Source organism: Neospora caninum, chromosome X (genome assembly GCF_000208865.1).
Source record: "Neospora caninum Liverpool complete genome, chromosome X".
Lineage (NCBI taxonomy): Eukaryota > Apicomplexa > Conoidasida > Eucoccidiorida > Sarcocystidae > Neospora > Neospora caninum.
Window position 1 is genome coordinate 6,767,429 of NC_018396.1, and position 17,712 is coordinate 6,785,140.

The 17,712-nt window shown below is 62.0% G+C and overlaps 1 protein-coding gene across 1 annotated transcript; it reads left to right on the forward strand.

Moving 5' to 3' along the window:
* Window positions 1-555: 555 nt before the first annotated feature.
* Window positions 556-16,660, forward strand: NCLIV_052850 (conserved hypothetical protein; the record flags this gene model as incomplete). The annotated part of the gene is made up of 6 exons (XM_003884839.1): window positions 556-638; window positions 1,505-1,563; window positions 1,690-1,796; window positions 2,485-4,998; window positions 5,547-12,296; window positions 12,959-16,660. 6 exons carry the CDS (start codon window positions 556-558, stop codon window positions 16,658-16,660), a joined length of 13,215 nt encoding a protein of 4,404 aa, XP_003884888.1.
* Between the last annotated feature and the right edge of the window lie 1,052 nt (window positions 16,661-17,712).

Sequence of the window (17,712 nt, forward strand, 5' to 3'; positions counted from 1 at the left end):
CCTAAACACCACACTTTCTACTGCGTCCCTATGCTGACCGTCAGTTTGCTATCCAGTTCCGTGTCCAAATGGACACACGTGTTTGTGTCAGCGCATGCACTGTTGGACGTCACTTACCCTCCATAGCTGGGGATGACAACCCGAAAGTGGAAATAATAGAACGGAGACACGCTGTACATGCAGCCTATGAGGGTATGCATGGAGAGATGCGCCTCACAAACGCCACCACTTTTTGAGGGTGGCAACACACCATTTCTAGACTTCACCGGACTCGGCTTCTTTTATCTACAGCTGAAGACATATGTATTCGCCATCTATCAGTACACTTCCACACAGGCACTGAGAGAATGAAACGGAGATACGACCGCCGAAAGCAGGAGAGAAAGCGTTTCCATTGCTTTTTTCACACCTTCGCGGCGCTTCTTGTCGGATGCGCATCTACCGCGAGGCAGCGCAGCAGACACCCAGACTCTGAGCTGGAGAGGAAGAAATAGCAGCGAACGTGGTGACAGGACACAACCTGATATCATCTCGGAATCCCGGAACATAGCGGGCATGGGTCCCTCGTCCTTACAATCTTCTTTATTTCTTTCGATCCTCTTCCATTCCGACGCTTCTGTTCTTGCGGCTGTTGGCCGGTGAGGAAGAAGACAAGGGGGCTTCAACCAGGAACCCTGGCGTGGTCTCCCTTGATTCGTGTCGGATGTCCCGCCTATTTTTTTGACATTCTTGCAGTGTTCCACCCTCCAATTGAATAGACAATGCTTTCGTTATGAGTCCGACTGGAGAGACCGCGACAAGCTGCAAAATAAAAAAAAGAGCATGCGAGCGGGGGAGGAAAGGCTCTATGGCCCCATGTTGCTCGTGTGCATGCTGCGGTGTGAAGTTCCTCCAGATGCAGAAGTGGAGGGCAGGAAAAGAGAGAGCGAACAAGACAATACTGGCGGTTGGAAAGAGAGCGAGAGGACGTTTCCTTTTTTTTCTTTACACCCACATTTTTGTTTCCGTCTGCTTCTTCCGTCCTCGTCTCCTTCGCCTTTGCTCCCTTTTTCCCGACGGTCCTTGAAAACGGGAATTTCCCAAAAGTATAAAGAGCTCGCCTTCCCGCTACCGCAAAAAGGCACGCGGGTGTCTCCTCTGGCACCCGCACAGGCGTTTCCTCTTCTCCAGTCCACTTCTCCTTCTCGTCGTTTTCTCTTCTTGCATCGTCTTTCCAAGTCTTTGCCTTGTTCTAGGGCTACCCTCCTCCCATTGTGCGCAGCGGAGAACCACTTCCACTTCCCTCGTTGCTTTCTCCTCCCACTGTCTCTGCCTTCCATTCATTCCCTTCCTCCCGTCCGGCTTCCTCCCTTGCTCTCGGTTTTCCTCTCTGGTCTCTTTTCGTCTCTGGATCGACCCGTCGTCGCTCCGGCCGCCTTTTCCCCTGTGGATGCGACTCCCGCACCAAGTTGGCTACTTTTACAATCTTCAGCCTGTTAACTTCCACTGTTCACTTGCGTTGCAGCTCCGCTGGGGACGGCGTCCGTCCTCCGGAAAATGGCGGTCTCGCAGCAGCACGCCTCGGTGAGTGGTGCACGCCTGGATGTCCCTCCGTGTCTCCTGACCGTGCGCTCGTTCTGGTTCTCTAACTCTCTGTAGACGTGCGCGCGAGATATCAAGAACTTCTCGCCTCTGGTTCGCCTTCCTCAGGGCCCGGTTCTGAAGACCAGGTCGTCTGCAGCACGAGAGAGAGAGGCCCCGCGGCCTCTCTCGGGCTCTCCGAGATGACCCACCGGCGCGCGATCTCCCGCCAGGAAGTGAGCACGCGACTTTCGCGTTTTCTCTCCTGAAGGGCGAACGGCGAACGGGCACCCTCGAATCGCCTCCCTTCGCAACATGACGCGCTCTCCTCAGCCAGAAGCGAGCCTCTCTCGGCCACGCCATGAAGCGGCTTCTTCCCTTGCGTCTGCCGCTCCGCCATCTTCGACTTCTTCTGCGACCCCTTCTTCCTCCCGCCTGCTCGATGAGAAAAGCTTTCCATGCTGGGTTGTCTCCGAGGGCGTCTTTCGTCCCGTAGGCTTACAGAAGCGCGCCTGCTTGCGGCGTGAGGCAGCTGGCGACATCGCGAGCGATCACACCAGGTTCGAGCATCGACTTCGTTCTCTCTCTTCTTCTCCGTCTCCCAGAGAGACCGACGCCGACGTCGCCTTGTCCGACCCTCAGTGCCTTTTCCAGATTCTCCGACAGAAAGCACGTATTTCGCCTTCTCTCGTCTCCTCTCTGGCTCGATTCTTGAACGGTTTTCCTTCCTTCTCTGTCTCTCCTCCCGCGTCACCTGACTTGCGTCCGCGTGAGACAGGAGAGAGGGAAGAGCGGGATTCTCAAGCGCACGCACACACGGAGGCGCAGCCCCTCTCGGGCGTAGCTTTCTGTCTCGCAGGGACGAGAACACTGAGCAGTGGAGAACGGGAAGAGCAGGCAAAACGCGCGTCGATTTTTTCCCAGAACAGACCAACATGGATCGCTGCAGCGTCCCCGAAGGTGCTGCAGCGCGTTCAGCTGTCCCTTCTCTCTTTGTACCAGTCTCCGAGCAACGTTCCCTTGTTTGTCTCCGCGTCGCGAGGGGATTCGAAGGACGTGAGAAGACGCCTGGCTGACTGGATTGCGAGCACAGCCGAGAAAAGCACTCTCTTCCGCTTCACGTTGTCTGACCAGAAATGCAGAAATGGCCTCTCTGTCGACGCCGAACTCCTGGTGGATGTACAGGGGAATCAAGTTCTGATTTCGTCGTCGCCTCGCTGCTTGCCTCAGACGCTGCAAACGCGGGCGCGGCCGATCCACGCGGCCTTTCTGGTTCTCGGAGGCGCACCGGTTTCTTGTTTCTTTTCCCGCGACCAGGACAGAGAGACGGAAGAACAGACCCCAACACCAAGTGGAGAGACGGTCGTCGCCGTCTTGCAGGGGGAAACTGGGCACTTGCCCCACGGGCTCCTGGAGTTTTTCCCCTGCCAAAGGTCGCCCAACTCTGGCGAGTTTTCTGCTTCCGCGACGGTGAGCAGGCGCCTGACGCTCCCTCTTCCGTACTTCCCCAAAACCTTCTGGGGTGTATATACACCTCAAGGCGAATGCGGAGCAGTCGTTCTCGCGGAACGGCCCCGCGATGGACACGCGCGGCCTCACGCTCTTCCTCACCCCCTGTCCCTCGCTTGCTCTTCTTCCTCGTTTGTAGCCTTTAGTGTGACTTCGCCGTCAGGACGCTTCGAACCGAGGCCCCTACTGTTCACGTGTTGCCGCTGCTGCGTCGTGGGCCGCGCCTCTGTGCCTGGCAAGGCCACCCCGCGAAGGCGGAGCGCCGAGCATGAGCGCGGCTCGGATCTGAGGCACGTGCAGCGAGTGGGGGCGGGGGAAACCTCGACCCGAGACCGCATGCGCTTGGGTGCGGGATCCGCCGAAAAGGAGAACGAGGGAGAAAGCGGGGACATGGAGGCAGAAGACGCAGAGGAAGAGCCGTTTGAAGGCGCTCGACGCCCTGCGTTCGCACGCAGGTGCGGCTCGACGTGCGCGGAAGAGGAGGAGAAACAGCGTGCGTCGGAGGCGAGCGAGACAGAGGAAGACTTGGAGCAACCCGAGAAGCGCACAGTGGCGTGGGTATCCTTCCTCAATCTTCCTCCGACTGCCCCGGCTGGCCGCTCGCTCGGCGACGCGCCTTCGCCGTCTCTGGAAGTCTTGTGGGTCTGCGACCGTCCCGAGGTCTCTCTCTGTCTCGCGTACGCCGTGGAAACACGCCGATGTGTGGTGTGTCTCCTTTTCGGGCGCGGCTCTGCAGCCGTAAGCGCGGGACACTGGCGTCTCCGAAGGGCCCAAGCTGCGGTTGGCGAAGGCCGCCCGCCACCAGCGCGGCCTCACGCGGCCTCGCCGTTCCATGAGCAACTTGAGACGCGGCTCTTCCTCTCTGCGCCTTCTCTCCACGCCCTGCAGTTGACTTCCTTCCTGCTTCCTGGCGACGAACAAGAAACGGTGGGCGAATCCGCGGGGCCGGAAACTGAGGCAGCAGCGAGCGAGCGAAGCAAAGAGGGAGACAGAGACCCGAGACGGCGAGGACTGCTGCCGACGTTCCTTTTTTCCCCGCCTCCTCAACTCCTTCTTCTCCCTACCCGCTCTATCCGCCCCTCGCGGTGGAACAAGAGAAAAAAGGGACGAAAGGACACAGGAGCACGAAGAGAAGAAGAAGCCGCGGAACCCCAGGGAGAAAGAGAGCAGGCTGAGGGCGAATGGGAGGCGTCGAGACAGATGAGCTGTGGTAAAGGACGGAGAACGGCAGGAGACAGGCCTCTTGCGGCGCGTCGTTTGCCTCGACCGACGCAGCCGGAGAGACGCGCCGCGTCACGGCCATGTCAAGAGAGACTAAGGCTGGCTCTTCTCGATGAGAGAACCGACACACTTGTTCTCGTCCCCCTCCCACCTGCTTCCTCGCTTTCCTCCGATTCGCCATTTTCCTCTGCTGCCGCCTCCTGTTCTCCCCCTTGTTTGCATTTAAACCCTGGCGACCTCGAGCGCATCGAAGACGTTGTTGGATTCGTCGCGCTCTCGCCCGACCAGACTGACCAGGCGGAAGGCTCGCCCATCTCTCTCCCGGCCTCTCATCTTCACTCCCGCCGAGTCAAAGCGTCTTCAGAACGGTCACCGCTTCTCTCTTTCTCCTGTCCAACCGGGCCTGCGCCTTCTCTTCCTTCTTACCTGCTGGTGCTTCATCGAGGCGGGCTCCTCGCACTATATGCGGGGGCCTCTCTTCTCTCCTTTCTGCGGCTGCGTTCGCCGCTCGCCCTTTCGCCGTCTCTGCACGAGTTGCCTGTTCGACCGCAACGCGACACGCGGCCTGACTACAGCCACGGGGCGTTGCTTGTGTGCTCTTCTCTGGCCGCTTCGTCCTCCCGAAAAACGGAGAAACGCGAGAGCGAAAGACAAACGTTCCCCGTCGCTCTCAGCAACCCTGTGGCCAACCGATTCAACTTGACGATTGTAAGTCTGGAAGCCCAGAACCCATCCGTTTTCGCCTCGCAACAGCTAGACTCAGCGGGACTTGGGCTTGAAAACGAACGCGCTTGCGTGTCTGGGAAATGCCGTGCACCTAAAAGGTTTGGAGCCCTACCCACACACACACACACAAAAGGCCCACTGGGGTGGTGTCCAGCAAGAGCAAAGGGGTCATTTTTATCTCATCGGTGTGGAGTCGTGTTCAGTCTTCTGGCCGGCTGGGCCTACCTGAGAAAGGCGTTTCGCGGTATGTATTGAAATGCGAAGAAATCTCTAAATTATGCGTTCATGCACTTTTTTGTGTGTGTAGGTGAGTTTCGAGGCGAGTCGTTGTCCCGGCGTAGCCGGTTTTTTCCTGGCTGCTTTGCTGTCCCTGCTGACCTCGCAGATGGCGTTGTCAACGCTGTCGTCGATCGTTCTGCATCCGCGTTCACCTGCACACCTACATCTCCTGTCGACTCTGCCTTTTCGTGTCTCCGTCGGTTTGCCAGGTCTATCCCCGCTGTGTGTCTGGGTTCCTGATCCCCCTGCAGCTTCGTCCCCCCGCAAGCATCTGCCCCGGACGTGAAGACGCGTCCCCGTCGGCTTCCTTGTCGCGTTTTGTCTCTTCGCGCGGTTCGCCGACTGTCCGCTCACTTCCTTCGGCCTCTTCCGGCCTGTCAACAGTTCGCTGCGCTGTGCAGCTGGGCCCCGCGCACCCCCTGCTTTCTCATGTCACGACGAGGCTTCTGTCTCGACTGCCTCCTCGCGGCGCCCTGAGGCTGCTGCGCGCCCTCTTTCTCTGGTGCTTGAATCCACGTGCCTTGGCGGCGTTGACCGAGCACGAGAACCGCGATTTCGAGCCCCTGCGAAGCTGCCGTCTCGCCACTTTGGCTTCTCAATTTGTCTCTTCCCCAGACGCGTCTTCCGGCCCTTTGTCTCCGTCGCTCTTGCGGCAGATAGCGGCGAGTCTGCCGGCGGCCGGGGCGTCTGAGAGGTCTGTCGCGGAGCTGGAGTGGCGGGCCTTTTGTCTCCTGCTGCTTGCCGAGTCGCTGCCCGAGGCGTTTCTCGCGTCGTCTCGCTCTCCGTCTTCTCCGGCGCCGCGGGCACTCCCTTCCGCATCCGTGTGCAGAGACTCGAGGTTTCTCGTTTCACACGGAAACGCCGCCTTCGCTGCTGCACACGCCGTCGCACAGCGCCTGCGCGAGGCCGAGCGAGATCAACTCGGAGAAGTCGACGAGGGAGAAGAAGAGGGAGAGGGAGAGGGGGGTGGATGCGCCGCGAGAGGCGGGGAAGAGGGAGAGGCGAGACGGCTGCAGCTGGGGAGAATGAGGCGTGGAGCGAACGAGGGAGAACACGCGGCGGTTTGTTTGCCGGGAAAAAGGAGACGGTCCGAGGCCTGTCCACGCAGCGAGGGGGAAGACGTTTCCAGAGGGCGACGCGTGGACGGCAGAGGACGAGGGGCAGAGACAGGACGAAGCGCAGGTTATTTGGACGAGACCAGCGCGATTCAGCATCAACCGGAGGCGAGTCGAAGCGCCGACCTCGAAGACGCGGGAGAGCAGACACAGCGCGTCGCGCCGAACGGCGAGGCCGCCGACAACGCCGCCTCGCCAGAGGACGCTCCCTTTCGTTTCTCGCCTTCCGTCTTCTCGGCCTCTTACAGCCGGCAACAGTGTGTGCGGCAAGCAGCCGACATGCTGCTCAGAGACGCGACGCGCGAGAGCAGGAACGCAGAACGCCGAGCGCGAGAGGTCCAGGAAGAGAGGGAAGCTGCCGGAGAGACCGATGAAGAGGGTGGCAAGGCGAAGAAGAGGAAAACAGAGACGCAGAGGCTGGACGCTGTTGTGCGTCGCTTCGCTTGCAGCCCGTTCCTCGGGCCTCTCGTCGAGGATCTTCTGGAGGAAGAGGAGGGAACCGAAAGTCGCTCGCCCCTGTCGCTTTCTGCTCCCGACTGTCCGTCGCCGTCGCTCCTCCGCTGTCCACGAGAGCCTTCTGTAGCTTTTGCCAGTTATTCTGTGTCTCCGGCCCCGCTCGCGTCGTCTGCTTCCCCGCGAGGCCGATCGCCAGCAGCGGGCGCTGCGCTGACTCCGCCTTCTTTCCGCCTCGCTCCGTTTCTTCCTCAGATCTTTTTGACTCTGCACGAGGTCCTCCAGGACTTGTCTCTCTTGCAGGAGACCGGAGAGCTTCAGCGCTCGCTCGCCTGTCTCCTTCTTCTCCTGTCTCGCGCTCTTCTTCTCCCTGCCTTCGCCTCGTTCTACGCCACTCACTACCTCTCGGTGGAGGAGGCCCGACGGCTCGAGGCGCTCTTCGTCCCTCGGCACTCGCCAGACGGCCCGGCCGACGAGAGCGGTACAGAGACAGCCAAGGTGTCGGCACGACGGAGACACGAGGAGGCGGAAACAGGCGAGGACGAAATGCGGCCCGTGCAAGAGGCGGCGGAACCCCGTGTCGCCAGAGGAGCAAGAGAGATCTGCATGGAGAGCGCGGAAGAAGAAAGGGAGAAGGAAGCGAGACTGAAAAATCCAGCTGAAGCCGAGCGACGAGACGAGGACGACGAGGAAGACGAGCGAGGAGACGAGGGAGGAGACGAGGGAGACGAGCGAGGAGACGAGGGAGACGAGCGAGGAGACGAGGGAGGAGACGAGGGAGACGAGCGAGGAGACGAGGGAGACGAGCACGAAGAAGAACAAGAGGAAATGGAAGGCGCTGCTCTCCTGACGGAGATGCGAAGGGGGACGAAAGTCCTCTCCGTCCACCAAGCTCTCGAGACGCTCTTTTCCTCGCCTTCGGACTCCGACTGTCGCGCGGACCTTCAGACCCAAACTGCGGAGACACGGAAAAACAGGAAAGGCTGCTCGCTTCCGTCCACAGTGCCTTTTTCTTCGTCGCCCCCGTCGCCGGCTGCGCTCTCCTCGGTCGCCTCTTCCGGTCCCCAGGCGCCGGACCGTTCGTTCGGCTTCACTCCCGGGAAACGGTTGGAAGCTGCCCTCTCCCGACTTGAGCGTCGGCGGCGTCTGATGGGGAGTCTCTCAAAGGAGACACCTGTCTCCTCCGTCGCAGCTGAAGGGGGAGGTGTGGGGTTTGGCGGAGAGACCGAGAGGAGGCGGGCCACCGCAGAGCCGTCCGGTTCCGCTCCCTCTTCTCTGTCTTTGTCGGAGAAAGAAAACATTGAGGAGGAACAGCGGCAGCACGCGGAGAACTACCTTTTTTTCCTTCAAAAAACTAGGCTTGGGGAAGGGAAAGAAGAACAGACACACATTCGTCGGAACGTGTCTCCTCCAGTTTCTCTCTCTTCCGCGTCACGTTCCACCATCAGCTCCTCTGTCTCTTTTGATTCTTCGTCTTTCACGCGGTCGTCCAGTCCTCCTCCCTGTTCCCCTTTCTCGCCGTTCACTCTTTCGTCTGCCTATTCTTCTTCCGCTCCTTCGGAAGACGCGACTGGATGCGGTCCGGCTGCGGACGGGCGAGCGTTCGACCGTTCTCTTTCTGCCACCGTCCTCGAGATGTTTCGAGATCTTCAGACAGCGCGGGTGAGGAAGAGGCGATTTGTCGCTGCGTCGCCTTCCCCAGGAGTCTCGACACATGAGCCGACTCAGAGGGAGACTTCGACTGAGAAAACAGAGCGTTCCCTGCGCCTCCCGCTCGCGAAGTCTCTTCATTCCAGCTCGAGGGAAGACGCAAAACCGTATCTCCAACAGGTTTCTCTCTTGACTCGTTCCTCCCGTTCCTCCTTTTCCTCCGCGTGTCGCTCGTCAACGCCTTCGTCACCGCTATCTTCCGTTCTTGCGTCTCCATCTTCTTTCGGGCCTTGTCTCCGTGAGGAGCGGGTATGCACGGCGACTTGCTTGTCTCTTTCGAGGGAAGAGAGAAGCAAGGACCGGGAGAAGAAAACGCGTGCGGCATGGCGCCTGATCCGACGCCTGCAGGCTCGCCTGGATGCCGGAACACTCTCGTGTCTTGTACCCTGTCTCAAACTGCTGTTTTCTGAGATCTTCGACTTTCTGTCTTCTTCCGCCTCCGACCTTCTGGGCACGCGCGCGATGCTCCTTGGGGAGAGGAAGGAACGGAGCCGAGACAGAAAGGTGAAGAGGGGGACGGGTGGCTATCAGCGCCTTGGCCCGCATGCCCAGCGCGCCGCGCGGCCCTGGCGCGAGTTCCCAGAGGAAGGAGAAAGGGACGAGGCGTTCGTCAAAGCAGTCATGCTCGTCGGCCGGGCGGACCTCGCCGCGAACGCGCGGCTGCTTCTCCCGTCCGTCTCGTCTCCGCCTCAAGCGTTTCTCGCCCTCGGAGGCGAAATGGTGGTGCCGGAACCGAAGGTGCCGAGGGCGGCAGACCGCCACGGAGGACAGGCCGCGCCCCAGGATCGCTCGCCGGGGATCGCCAGTCGCCGAGCGGTGTGCCCGCGTCTCGACGCGTCCAGCCGTGCGCCTCCGGTCGGGTCTTGCTCTGTCTCTGCGCCTGTCCGGGATCTCCGCGAGTTGCTGCACTTTGAGGCCTCGGGGCAGTCGGCAGGCACTTCGGGTTTTTCTGTCGCACCTCGCGAAGTGGACTGGGCCCCGGCTTCGCCCCTCGGCGAGAAAGGCGTCCTCAGTCGCTGGGGCGGGGTCGCGCCCCACATGGAGACGTGGTTGGCCGCTCGCGGGGATCTGCGACCGCAGCTGTGTCTCGTCGCCTCGGCCCTCGACAGCTCTTCGCTGCGCCTGATTGATTCGCGACTCTCCCCGCAAGCTGCTGACGTCGTCGAGACCCTACGAGAAAGCCAGGTCCTCGCGCTTGCGCCTCCGTTCCCCGGTCCAGCCTTTGCGTCGGCGACTGCCTCGCCGCTCCGCGAGCCTTCCGCGTCTGCCTTTCTCGCCTTCTCTTCGTCGCTCGTGCGGGGCGTTGCCGCCCCGCCAGCTGGGGCCAGAAGGGGCGGTGCGCCGGGGCCCGACGACGACGGCCGGAGCACCGCGGTCCCCCTTCTCCAGAAACTGTCTCCTCTCGACGCGGCCCTCGCCCTCGCCAGCCGCGACCGCGGCGTGGCCCTGCAGCAGGCCTTGGCCGTGGGGCGCGGAGCCCTGACCCTCGGCGCGCTCGGCCGATGGGACGATGGAGACAGGCAGCGCGAGAGTCTCCCGCTGTCTCTTCTCGACGTCCCACCGCTGGAGCTGCGCGTCGTCCTCGCGCCGTACGCTCTCGTCGCGAAGGACGAGGAGGCCTTGGGGGAAGAAGAAACAGGCACGCGAAGGCGAGATGAAGAGCGCGGCAGACGAGGTAGGCGCGAAGAGAGAAACGGCTGCAGGCTGTCCTCAGACGACGACGCTTCTGACGGGTCGGAAGGGGACGGTTCCCGGCGAGCGTTCTCGCCCAGATCGGATCTCTTCGACTCACCCTTGGCGTCTCGAGCCTCGCAGCGAACCGTCCCTTCTTTCTCAACCGCTCCGCTCGCCCCACCCACCAGCCTCTTTGCCGCCGCTTCCTCGGAACCCCAGAGGCAAGCGGGGCATCGCACAGGACCGCATGCCTCGCCGATTTCCTTCGTCTCTCTCCCTGCGCAGCTGATTAGCAGAGACCCGCAGAGACAGCCGCCGGAACGCGACGCCTGGGCGCAATTCCACAATGGCTGCTCCGCAGGCTTAACTCTCTTTCCGGTGTCGGGGAGACCGACGGCTGCGGAGATCAACTCTCTTTTTTCGGTTTCTGTGTCTGCGGCGACGTCGCGCCAGTTGCGCACTCGCTGGCCCGGAAGGACGCGGAGTGGGGACTCGTCGGGGGACTCTGGACACGACCAGACGCCGGGGAGAGCCGAGGCTGAGGGACAGCCTACGAGGCAGAGAAGTGTCGGAACGCATGCGTCTGCGCTGTCTGATGCGGCGGTCGCCTCGGGAGAACAAGAGGGGGGTAGACAGCGAGGTCCCGACCAGGGCGTCGCTCCCGCCTTTCCCTCGCCCTTTTCACCCTCGCCGGGTTCGGGAGACATCCCGAAACTGCATCGCGGGAAAGACGCGCTCTCTCACCACGAACAGCTCGTCGCCTTCCTCAGGCGACACGGCGAAGCGTATGGGCCGCACGAGTTCGGCGGACTGCTTCTCGCTCTCGGCTTGGCAGGGTTTTTCCGGCCCCGCGAAGGAAGGAAGGAAGACATGCAAAATCTGTCGCTGAGGCTCCTGTGGGACGCATTCGATCGCGAGACCGTCCAGACTGGGCTCCTGCTCGGCCTCGCCAGCAGCGCTGTGGGGTCGCGGTCTTCCTCGCTGCTCCAGCTTTGCGTGGCGCACTTGCCGTACACGCTCGTCGGGAAATTCATTGAAATCGAGATGAAGCCCGCGCCGCAGTGCGCCGCGCTTCTCGCCCTCGGGCTCGTCTTTGCAGGCAGCCAAAGCGCATGCATTTCTGCGCTGCTGCTCCACCACCTGCTTCGCTCGCCGTGCCTCCTCTCCGACAAACAAGGCCTCGACCGCGATGCCTACGCGCTCTCGACGGCCTGGGCCCTCGGCCTGATCTGGCTCGGTCACGCACGCGGCGGCAAGAGCGTGCGGGGCGAAAAACGAAGGGGTGAGACCGGTCGAACCCCCCGCGGTCGCTCGGGGGACAGCGAGGGGGAAGAAGCCTCGAGGGCGGGGGAAGCGACGCACCCACGAGGCGCGATGGAGGCGTGGCCACATGGTGAACATGGCACGCTCGAGACGAACTCAGACACCAGGTCGACGCGGACGGCGAGACGCGGAAGGCGAGACGCGGAGGCCGAGGAAAAACAACCGCTGTCTTTCTTCTGGAGAGAACTGGTGACGCTGGCCAACTTGAACACGTCGCGGCCGTGGGGATCGTTTTACCGGGAACCCTTGACAGCGAAAGTCGCCTCGCTGCGCCAGGTGTCCCGCGCGCCTTCCACTCGGTTCTCGCTCTTCTCGCCCTCCACCGAGCGCGGCGCTCGAGCACCCAGCGACCTCCCTCTGCTGCAGGAGACCTGGTTCCCCTCGCCGGCTGCCGCCGCTTTCGACGGCGTCGGGAGGGAGCGAGGCGAGGCGATTCCGCGTGTGGGCGGCGAGCTCCCTGGCGAGACTCGGGAGGCCGAGCCGGCGGCGTCTTTCGCGTTTCTCTTCGAGAAAGGCGACGACGGCGCCTCGTCCTTCTCGAACCACGCCCATCGAAGCAACCTGCACTGGGGGTGTTTGAATGCGAGCGAAGTTTCCGCGCCCGCAGCGCTGGCCCTCGGCTTGGCCTTCCTCGACAGTGACAACGACGAGATTCGGCGAGGCCTGCGAATCCCGAAAGATGCAGACCAGCTCAAAGACATCCTTCCCCATGTTCTCCTCTGCAAGGTACGCTGCATTTCCCAGGCGTTCTTCTCTCGCAACTGGTCTGCGTCTGCGACGCTGGCGACAAGTCTCGAAGGACCTCGCAGAGCCTTTGCAGACGTATCTGCTCTCTCCTGTCTCGCGTGCCGCCTCTCGCTTCCTTTTCTACCTAAAAACATGCGTGCCTGAATCCCCACGCCGCTCGCTTCACACCGGCCCTCCCGTCCGCATGTCCGTCTTTTTCTCCCGGTCCTGTGCCTGCTCTTTTCTCTTGCCTTTCTGCCCCTCCTGCTGTCTCTCGAACTCGACGGGAGGCTTTTCTCTGGGCCCGCATCTGCCACGCGCTCTCTGTTTCCTTCAACCTATTCTTTTTTCCGGTCTCTCTCTCTCTCTCTCTCTGCGCCGATCCCATTCGTCCCCGCCTCATTTAGACCTGTCCGTCCACGTCCGTCGCCTGCTATATCTCATGCAGCTTTTTGTCCCGTGCGCGTCAATACCGCGACTGGCCCCGCTCCCTCTGTGGTCTTTTGTGCCCCGCTGGACGTTGCGCGCCTCTCCTCTTCGCCGACGGATGCACTCCTCTCACTCTCCGTTCGCTCCGTCTGTCTTTGGGCCGCTTGCGCGTCTTGCCTCGTGTTTTCTGGAACGTGAACTTCCCTGGGATCCCCGCCGACGCTGTCCTACAGGTCCTCGCTCGCGCGCTCATCTCGTGGTCGGCGATTGTGCCTTCGCATCGGTGGATCGCCGCGCAGATTCCCCCGCCGCTGCGCGTTCTGCCGTCCGACTCGACCGACGCTGTTCGCACTGCTCTGCCTTTCCTCCGCGTCGTCTGTCCCCGCACCCACCGCATTCGCCCCGTCGAGCAGGCGCCGCGGGCCTCTGGGGACCGACGCGGCGACATGCGTGGCGACACCGACAGTGGACACGGGAGACAGGGACGGAGACAGCGAGCGGCTGCGGCTTCAGCGTACCGCGACAGGGCGCGGGAAGGAAACCGCGTGGAGAGGACGCGAAGACGCGCGAGCGAGCGGGAGGACAAAAGGCATCGGCCCAGCGCGCCTGCGAGTTCGGCTTCCTTCCCCTTCTCGTCGGCAGCAAAGTACCGCGTGTATGCTCTGGCCGGCGCTCTGTGGGCGCTCGGGCTTCGATACGCCGGAACAAACAGCCGGTGCTGTCTCCACCTTCTGCTGCGGTATCTCGACTATCTGCGGGGGCCTGGTTTCGGCAGGTCTTCGCTCGCTTGCCGGGGACGTCACGTCGCCAGCAGAAGGCGAGGAGATTGTAGGCCACCCCAGAACGAACAAGAGCCACAGCGAGAAAGGAACCTCCCTGAGGAAGATGTGGACATGCACGCAGATGGCAGGCCTGACTCCCTCGCTGGAAGCGCCGTTTCCGACGCCCTCGGGGGGTCCTGTGCTTCGGCCTCGCCTGTCGCCCGCGGCTGGGCCTTCTCGCGTCTCCTCTCGCGGTCCCAGTGCGCGCTCTTTCGCGCGCTTCCTGCCCGGTTCTCTCTGCCCCTACCCGAGTCTCCCCAGTTGGCCTTCGCCTCCGCTGCAGCGTACCTCGACGAGGAAGCGCGCGATCTCTGCGTCCTCGTTTGCTGTCTCGCACTGGCCTGCGTCGCCGCGGGCTCCTGCAGCTCCGAAGTCCTTTCGTGTCTCTTCGCGGAGCGCCGTCTCCGGCTCTCTCGCCCCCGTCCGGAGACAGCTGGAGGCGCGGCCGCGGTCGCGGCTGCCGCGGCGGCGGCGGCGGCGGAGGCAGCTGCGGGGCTGGCCAGCGGCGACACGGCGAGAGCGACGGCGGCGGCGGAGACAGCGGCTTCGTGTGCACGGGCCGCGGAAGAGAACCAAATGCATGCGCAGTACGGCGCCTGCCTCCTGATCCACCAGGCGATTGGGCTCGTGTGCATGTCGGGAGGCCGCCGGAGTTTCGCAGACTCGCTCTTCACGCCCGCGGTTCTCCTGATGGCCTTGTTCCCGCTGAAGCCTCCCACCGACGCGGCGGACCAGAGCAGCCATCTGCAAGCGGCGAGGCACATCTGGGTCCTGGCAACCGAGTGGAGACACGTCGCCCCGGTGGACGTGGAGACAGGCAAGCGCGTCAGCCTGCCCGTCACGCTCCTCGTCAAGCGCGCTGGCGATCTGCACGGGCGTCCGGAGCGGAAACGCGTGAAAAAAGTGCAAGTGTGGCTTCCCGGCCAGCTGCCTTCCCCCCGGCGGATTTTGCATCTGGAAGTCGCTGGCGACCGACACTTGCCGCTCGTGCTTCGCCGCTTGAAAGCGGCAGAGCCTGTGGAGGCGTCGGACGCGACCTCGCGCGAAGCGTGTGGCCGCCGCGGTTGGTACTCACGAGGACACCATTTGGAGCCCGACGCGCCGCCCTGTCTCTTTTCGCGCCTCCTGCATTTAGGCGGGTTCTTCGTCAAGAAAAACCCCGTCGCCGGAGCCTACGAGGCCCAGCCAGTTTCGTGTCAACGCAGGCAGGCGGCGCCTTCGCGTGTCGCGCGGAAATGGGTAGCCCTCCCCCGACCCGACCCGTCCTACTCCGCGTCCCTCTCCAGGCTTCTCCTCAGCCACGTGGAACGGCTCGAACGCTGGAGACACGGAGAGGAAGGAGAGGAAGAAGAGCGAAGCGGATGCGGAACGGACCTGTTCAGCAACGACACAGATGGCTCTCCGTTGACGGCCGCGGAGAAGCGGCGCTTTGGAGCCCGAGGGACACCGTCCCCAGGAGACAGAGGCGCGGCGCTCTTGGCTGCTCTCGAGCAGGCTTTGCCGGCTGTCGCTGTGGACGACTGGGGCGACGGTGGAGCCGCAGATCGAACTTTCGGAGGCGACAGAACAGAACGCGTGCATCCTGTTTCTGACTTCTCGTTCCGCGCAGACGTCGGGGACGAGCGCAGCGACGAGCGGGAGAAAGCGGCGGAAATGCTCCGCTGGAGAGACTGTCTCTGTGCGGGCCCTGTCTCTGTGGCCGCGGGCCGGGGGCGCGACTCTGTCAACGGATTTCCCTCGCTCCTTCCTCTTCGTTCTCGTGGAGACAAAAATCTCGAGAGCGTGCACGGGCTCGCCACGCACGGAGACAGTCCTGGGCGGGGCGTGCTCGCCTTCGACGCCCGGAAAAAAACCCCGACTGATTCGTCGTCTTTTTTTTGCGAACTCGCGGCCGCGCTAGCTGCAGTCAGTTCCTCCTCAGAGCTCCCCTTGGGGCCGTTCGTCCGTCACGAGCAGAGGGTAGAGCAGGAAAAAGCACGAGTCTTGCGTCTGGAGAAGAAGCAAAACGCGCGGCGGCTGCGCGTTCTCTCCGACCTCTTGACCGTTTTCAGTCGGCAGAGCCTGCCGCCTCCCAGTGCAGTTCTCGCTTCGCGTTTCCTTGGTAAATTCCTCGCGTTCTTCCGACCTTCTCCAGCTTCGTCTGCCTCGTCGCTTTCTCTTCCTCCGCCCTTCGGACCAGAGACGGCGTGCCGTTTGTCGCTCTCTCCGCCGACTCCGGCCTCCCGCCCTTGCGCGTCCTCGCTCTGGCGACCGCGCGAGAACGGCGGGCGGGGCGGCGAGTTCCCTGCGAGCAGTGGATGGCTGGGCTCGAACCCCGTCCACGGCAGCGTCGCCAGTTCCCCGTCTCTGCTTTCTCTCTGTTTGGGGGAGGTAGGCGTTGTCTACTACGCTTCCACGGCCGCGACGTTTCTCCGGCTGATAGGAGGCAGTGTGCGAGGCGAGTTCACTTGCGAAGAAGCCCGTGAAGTGAGGGGACGGGGACCAGGAGACAGCGAGGAGAGGGCGAGGCAGATAGAGACGAAGCGCGAGCAGAAGGCGCAGGAGACACTGGCGCCGAAGGACGAGCGCGAGACAGAGAAAAAATGGAGAACGGGAGGAAACACGGATTTGCAAAGAAGGAAGAGGGCGACCTGGTGCTCCGAGTCTACGGCGGCGAGCGACGCGGAGTGGACAGTGGAGACACAAAGCTCGAGTCGCCACGCAGGAGCGGAAGCAGACCGAGAAAAAGAGACGGTTTCGATCGCCGACGCCTTCTCGTCGTTTCTCGTGGTCCACCGCCTCCCTCTCCTCGATGACTGGCTTCGGTTTGTCCGCTGGGCCGTGAGGCGGAGGAGCTCTGATATGCGCGCCTTGTCCCTCTCGGCTCCTGCAAGGAGGAGGGCCGGAACGAAAGGGAGACGCGAAGGCAACGAGATGAGGGCGTTGCCGTCAGAGCCCGCATACACCGAAGCAGAGACGGAAGCATGGAGACAAGGCGACCGCGCGCACACGCCGCGCGCGTGCCAGCAGGCGCTCCATCTTGCACACCTCGCAGCGCCCAGTGCAACGGTGGAGGGGAAACGCCTCTTGGCCGACGCTCTGATGGAGGCGAACAAGTTGGTTGCATTGCTCTAATTGTGACGCTCACGTCCCCACTGGCCGGAGATTCAGAGAACGGATGTCTGCGGAAGACCGTTCCGTGAACGAGAGACAAGAGCAGAGGTGAAACGCAGAGACAGGGACAAGAGGGAGACAAAAAGAGACAGGAGAAACAGAGAGGAAGAAGACAGGAGAGACACTCACTGGGTTGGTGTTCTTCCAGCTTTGCGTAGTCTTTTGGCTCTTTCCGTTGTCCCGTTTTGCATGCTGTCATCGTTTCGCTTCTTGTCGGTTGCCTCCCGTCTCGCTGCGTCTGTCGTATTCGTCGTTTCGCCATCGCGCGGCATCTCCAGTGGAGAACGGGGGTCGGCCGCCCGCCGTGGACCATTCTCGCGTCACCTGTACACACGGTTGGTCCCTGCCGAGAATAACTGTCTTCACAAAAATTTGCACGCTTCATTTTTTTCTCGGATGACAGCATGCAGAGACGCGTTTCCTCTCTTCTTTCCGTCTTTTCCTCGCCACTTAGTGGACGATCCGACTCTGGAAATGCACTATAGCGCGCACTTTTCGTTTCCCTTTCGTTCCCCTAAGAACCCCTTATCACGCTCGCCTGGTCGCCACCAAACACTCTGGCCCGAGAGCAGGCACGCCCCCTCAGAGACAGCGAGAGGGAGACACGAGAACACACGCAGCGAGAAAACCATGCCGATAACGTGTAGGCAGAGCTCGTGGGTGCTCCGAACCGTGGGACGAGTCTCGTCTCAGGTCCCACGGAAAAAACGGGTTCCTTTCTACCTCAGGAAAACTGTCTTTGCACCACCACACAAAAAACTCTATGCACATCGCCATCACCTACGGACATCTCTATATCGATCTGGATTCGAGTATCTGTATTTGTGGATGTGAAGGTACCTACACTGCCTTTCACGAGGTTAACTTCGATAGTTCCGCGAGGGAACAGCACAGTCCAAGGAATGCTGATGGCAGGAGGGTCACCTGCGAAACTGCCAAGAAGTCGTCCGTCTCGCCCCAGAATGGGGACAGACAACAAAGGAAACAGCTTCCACAGGACGTCTGGAGACAGA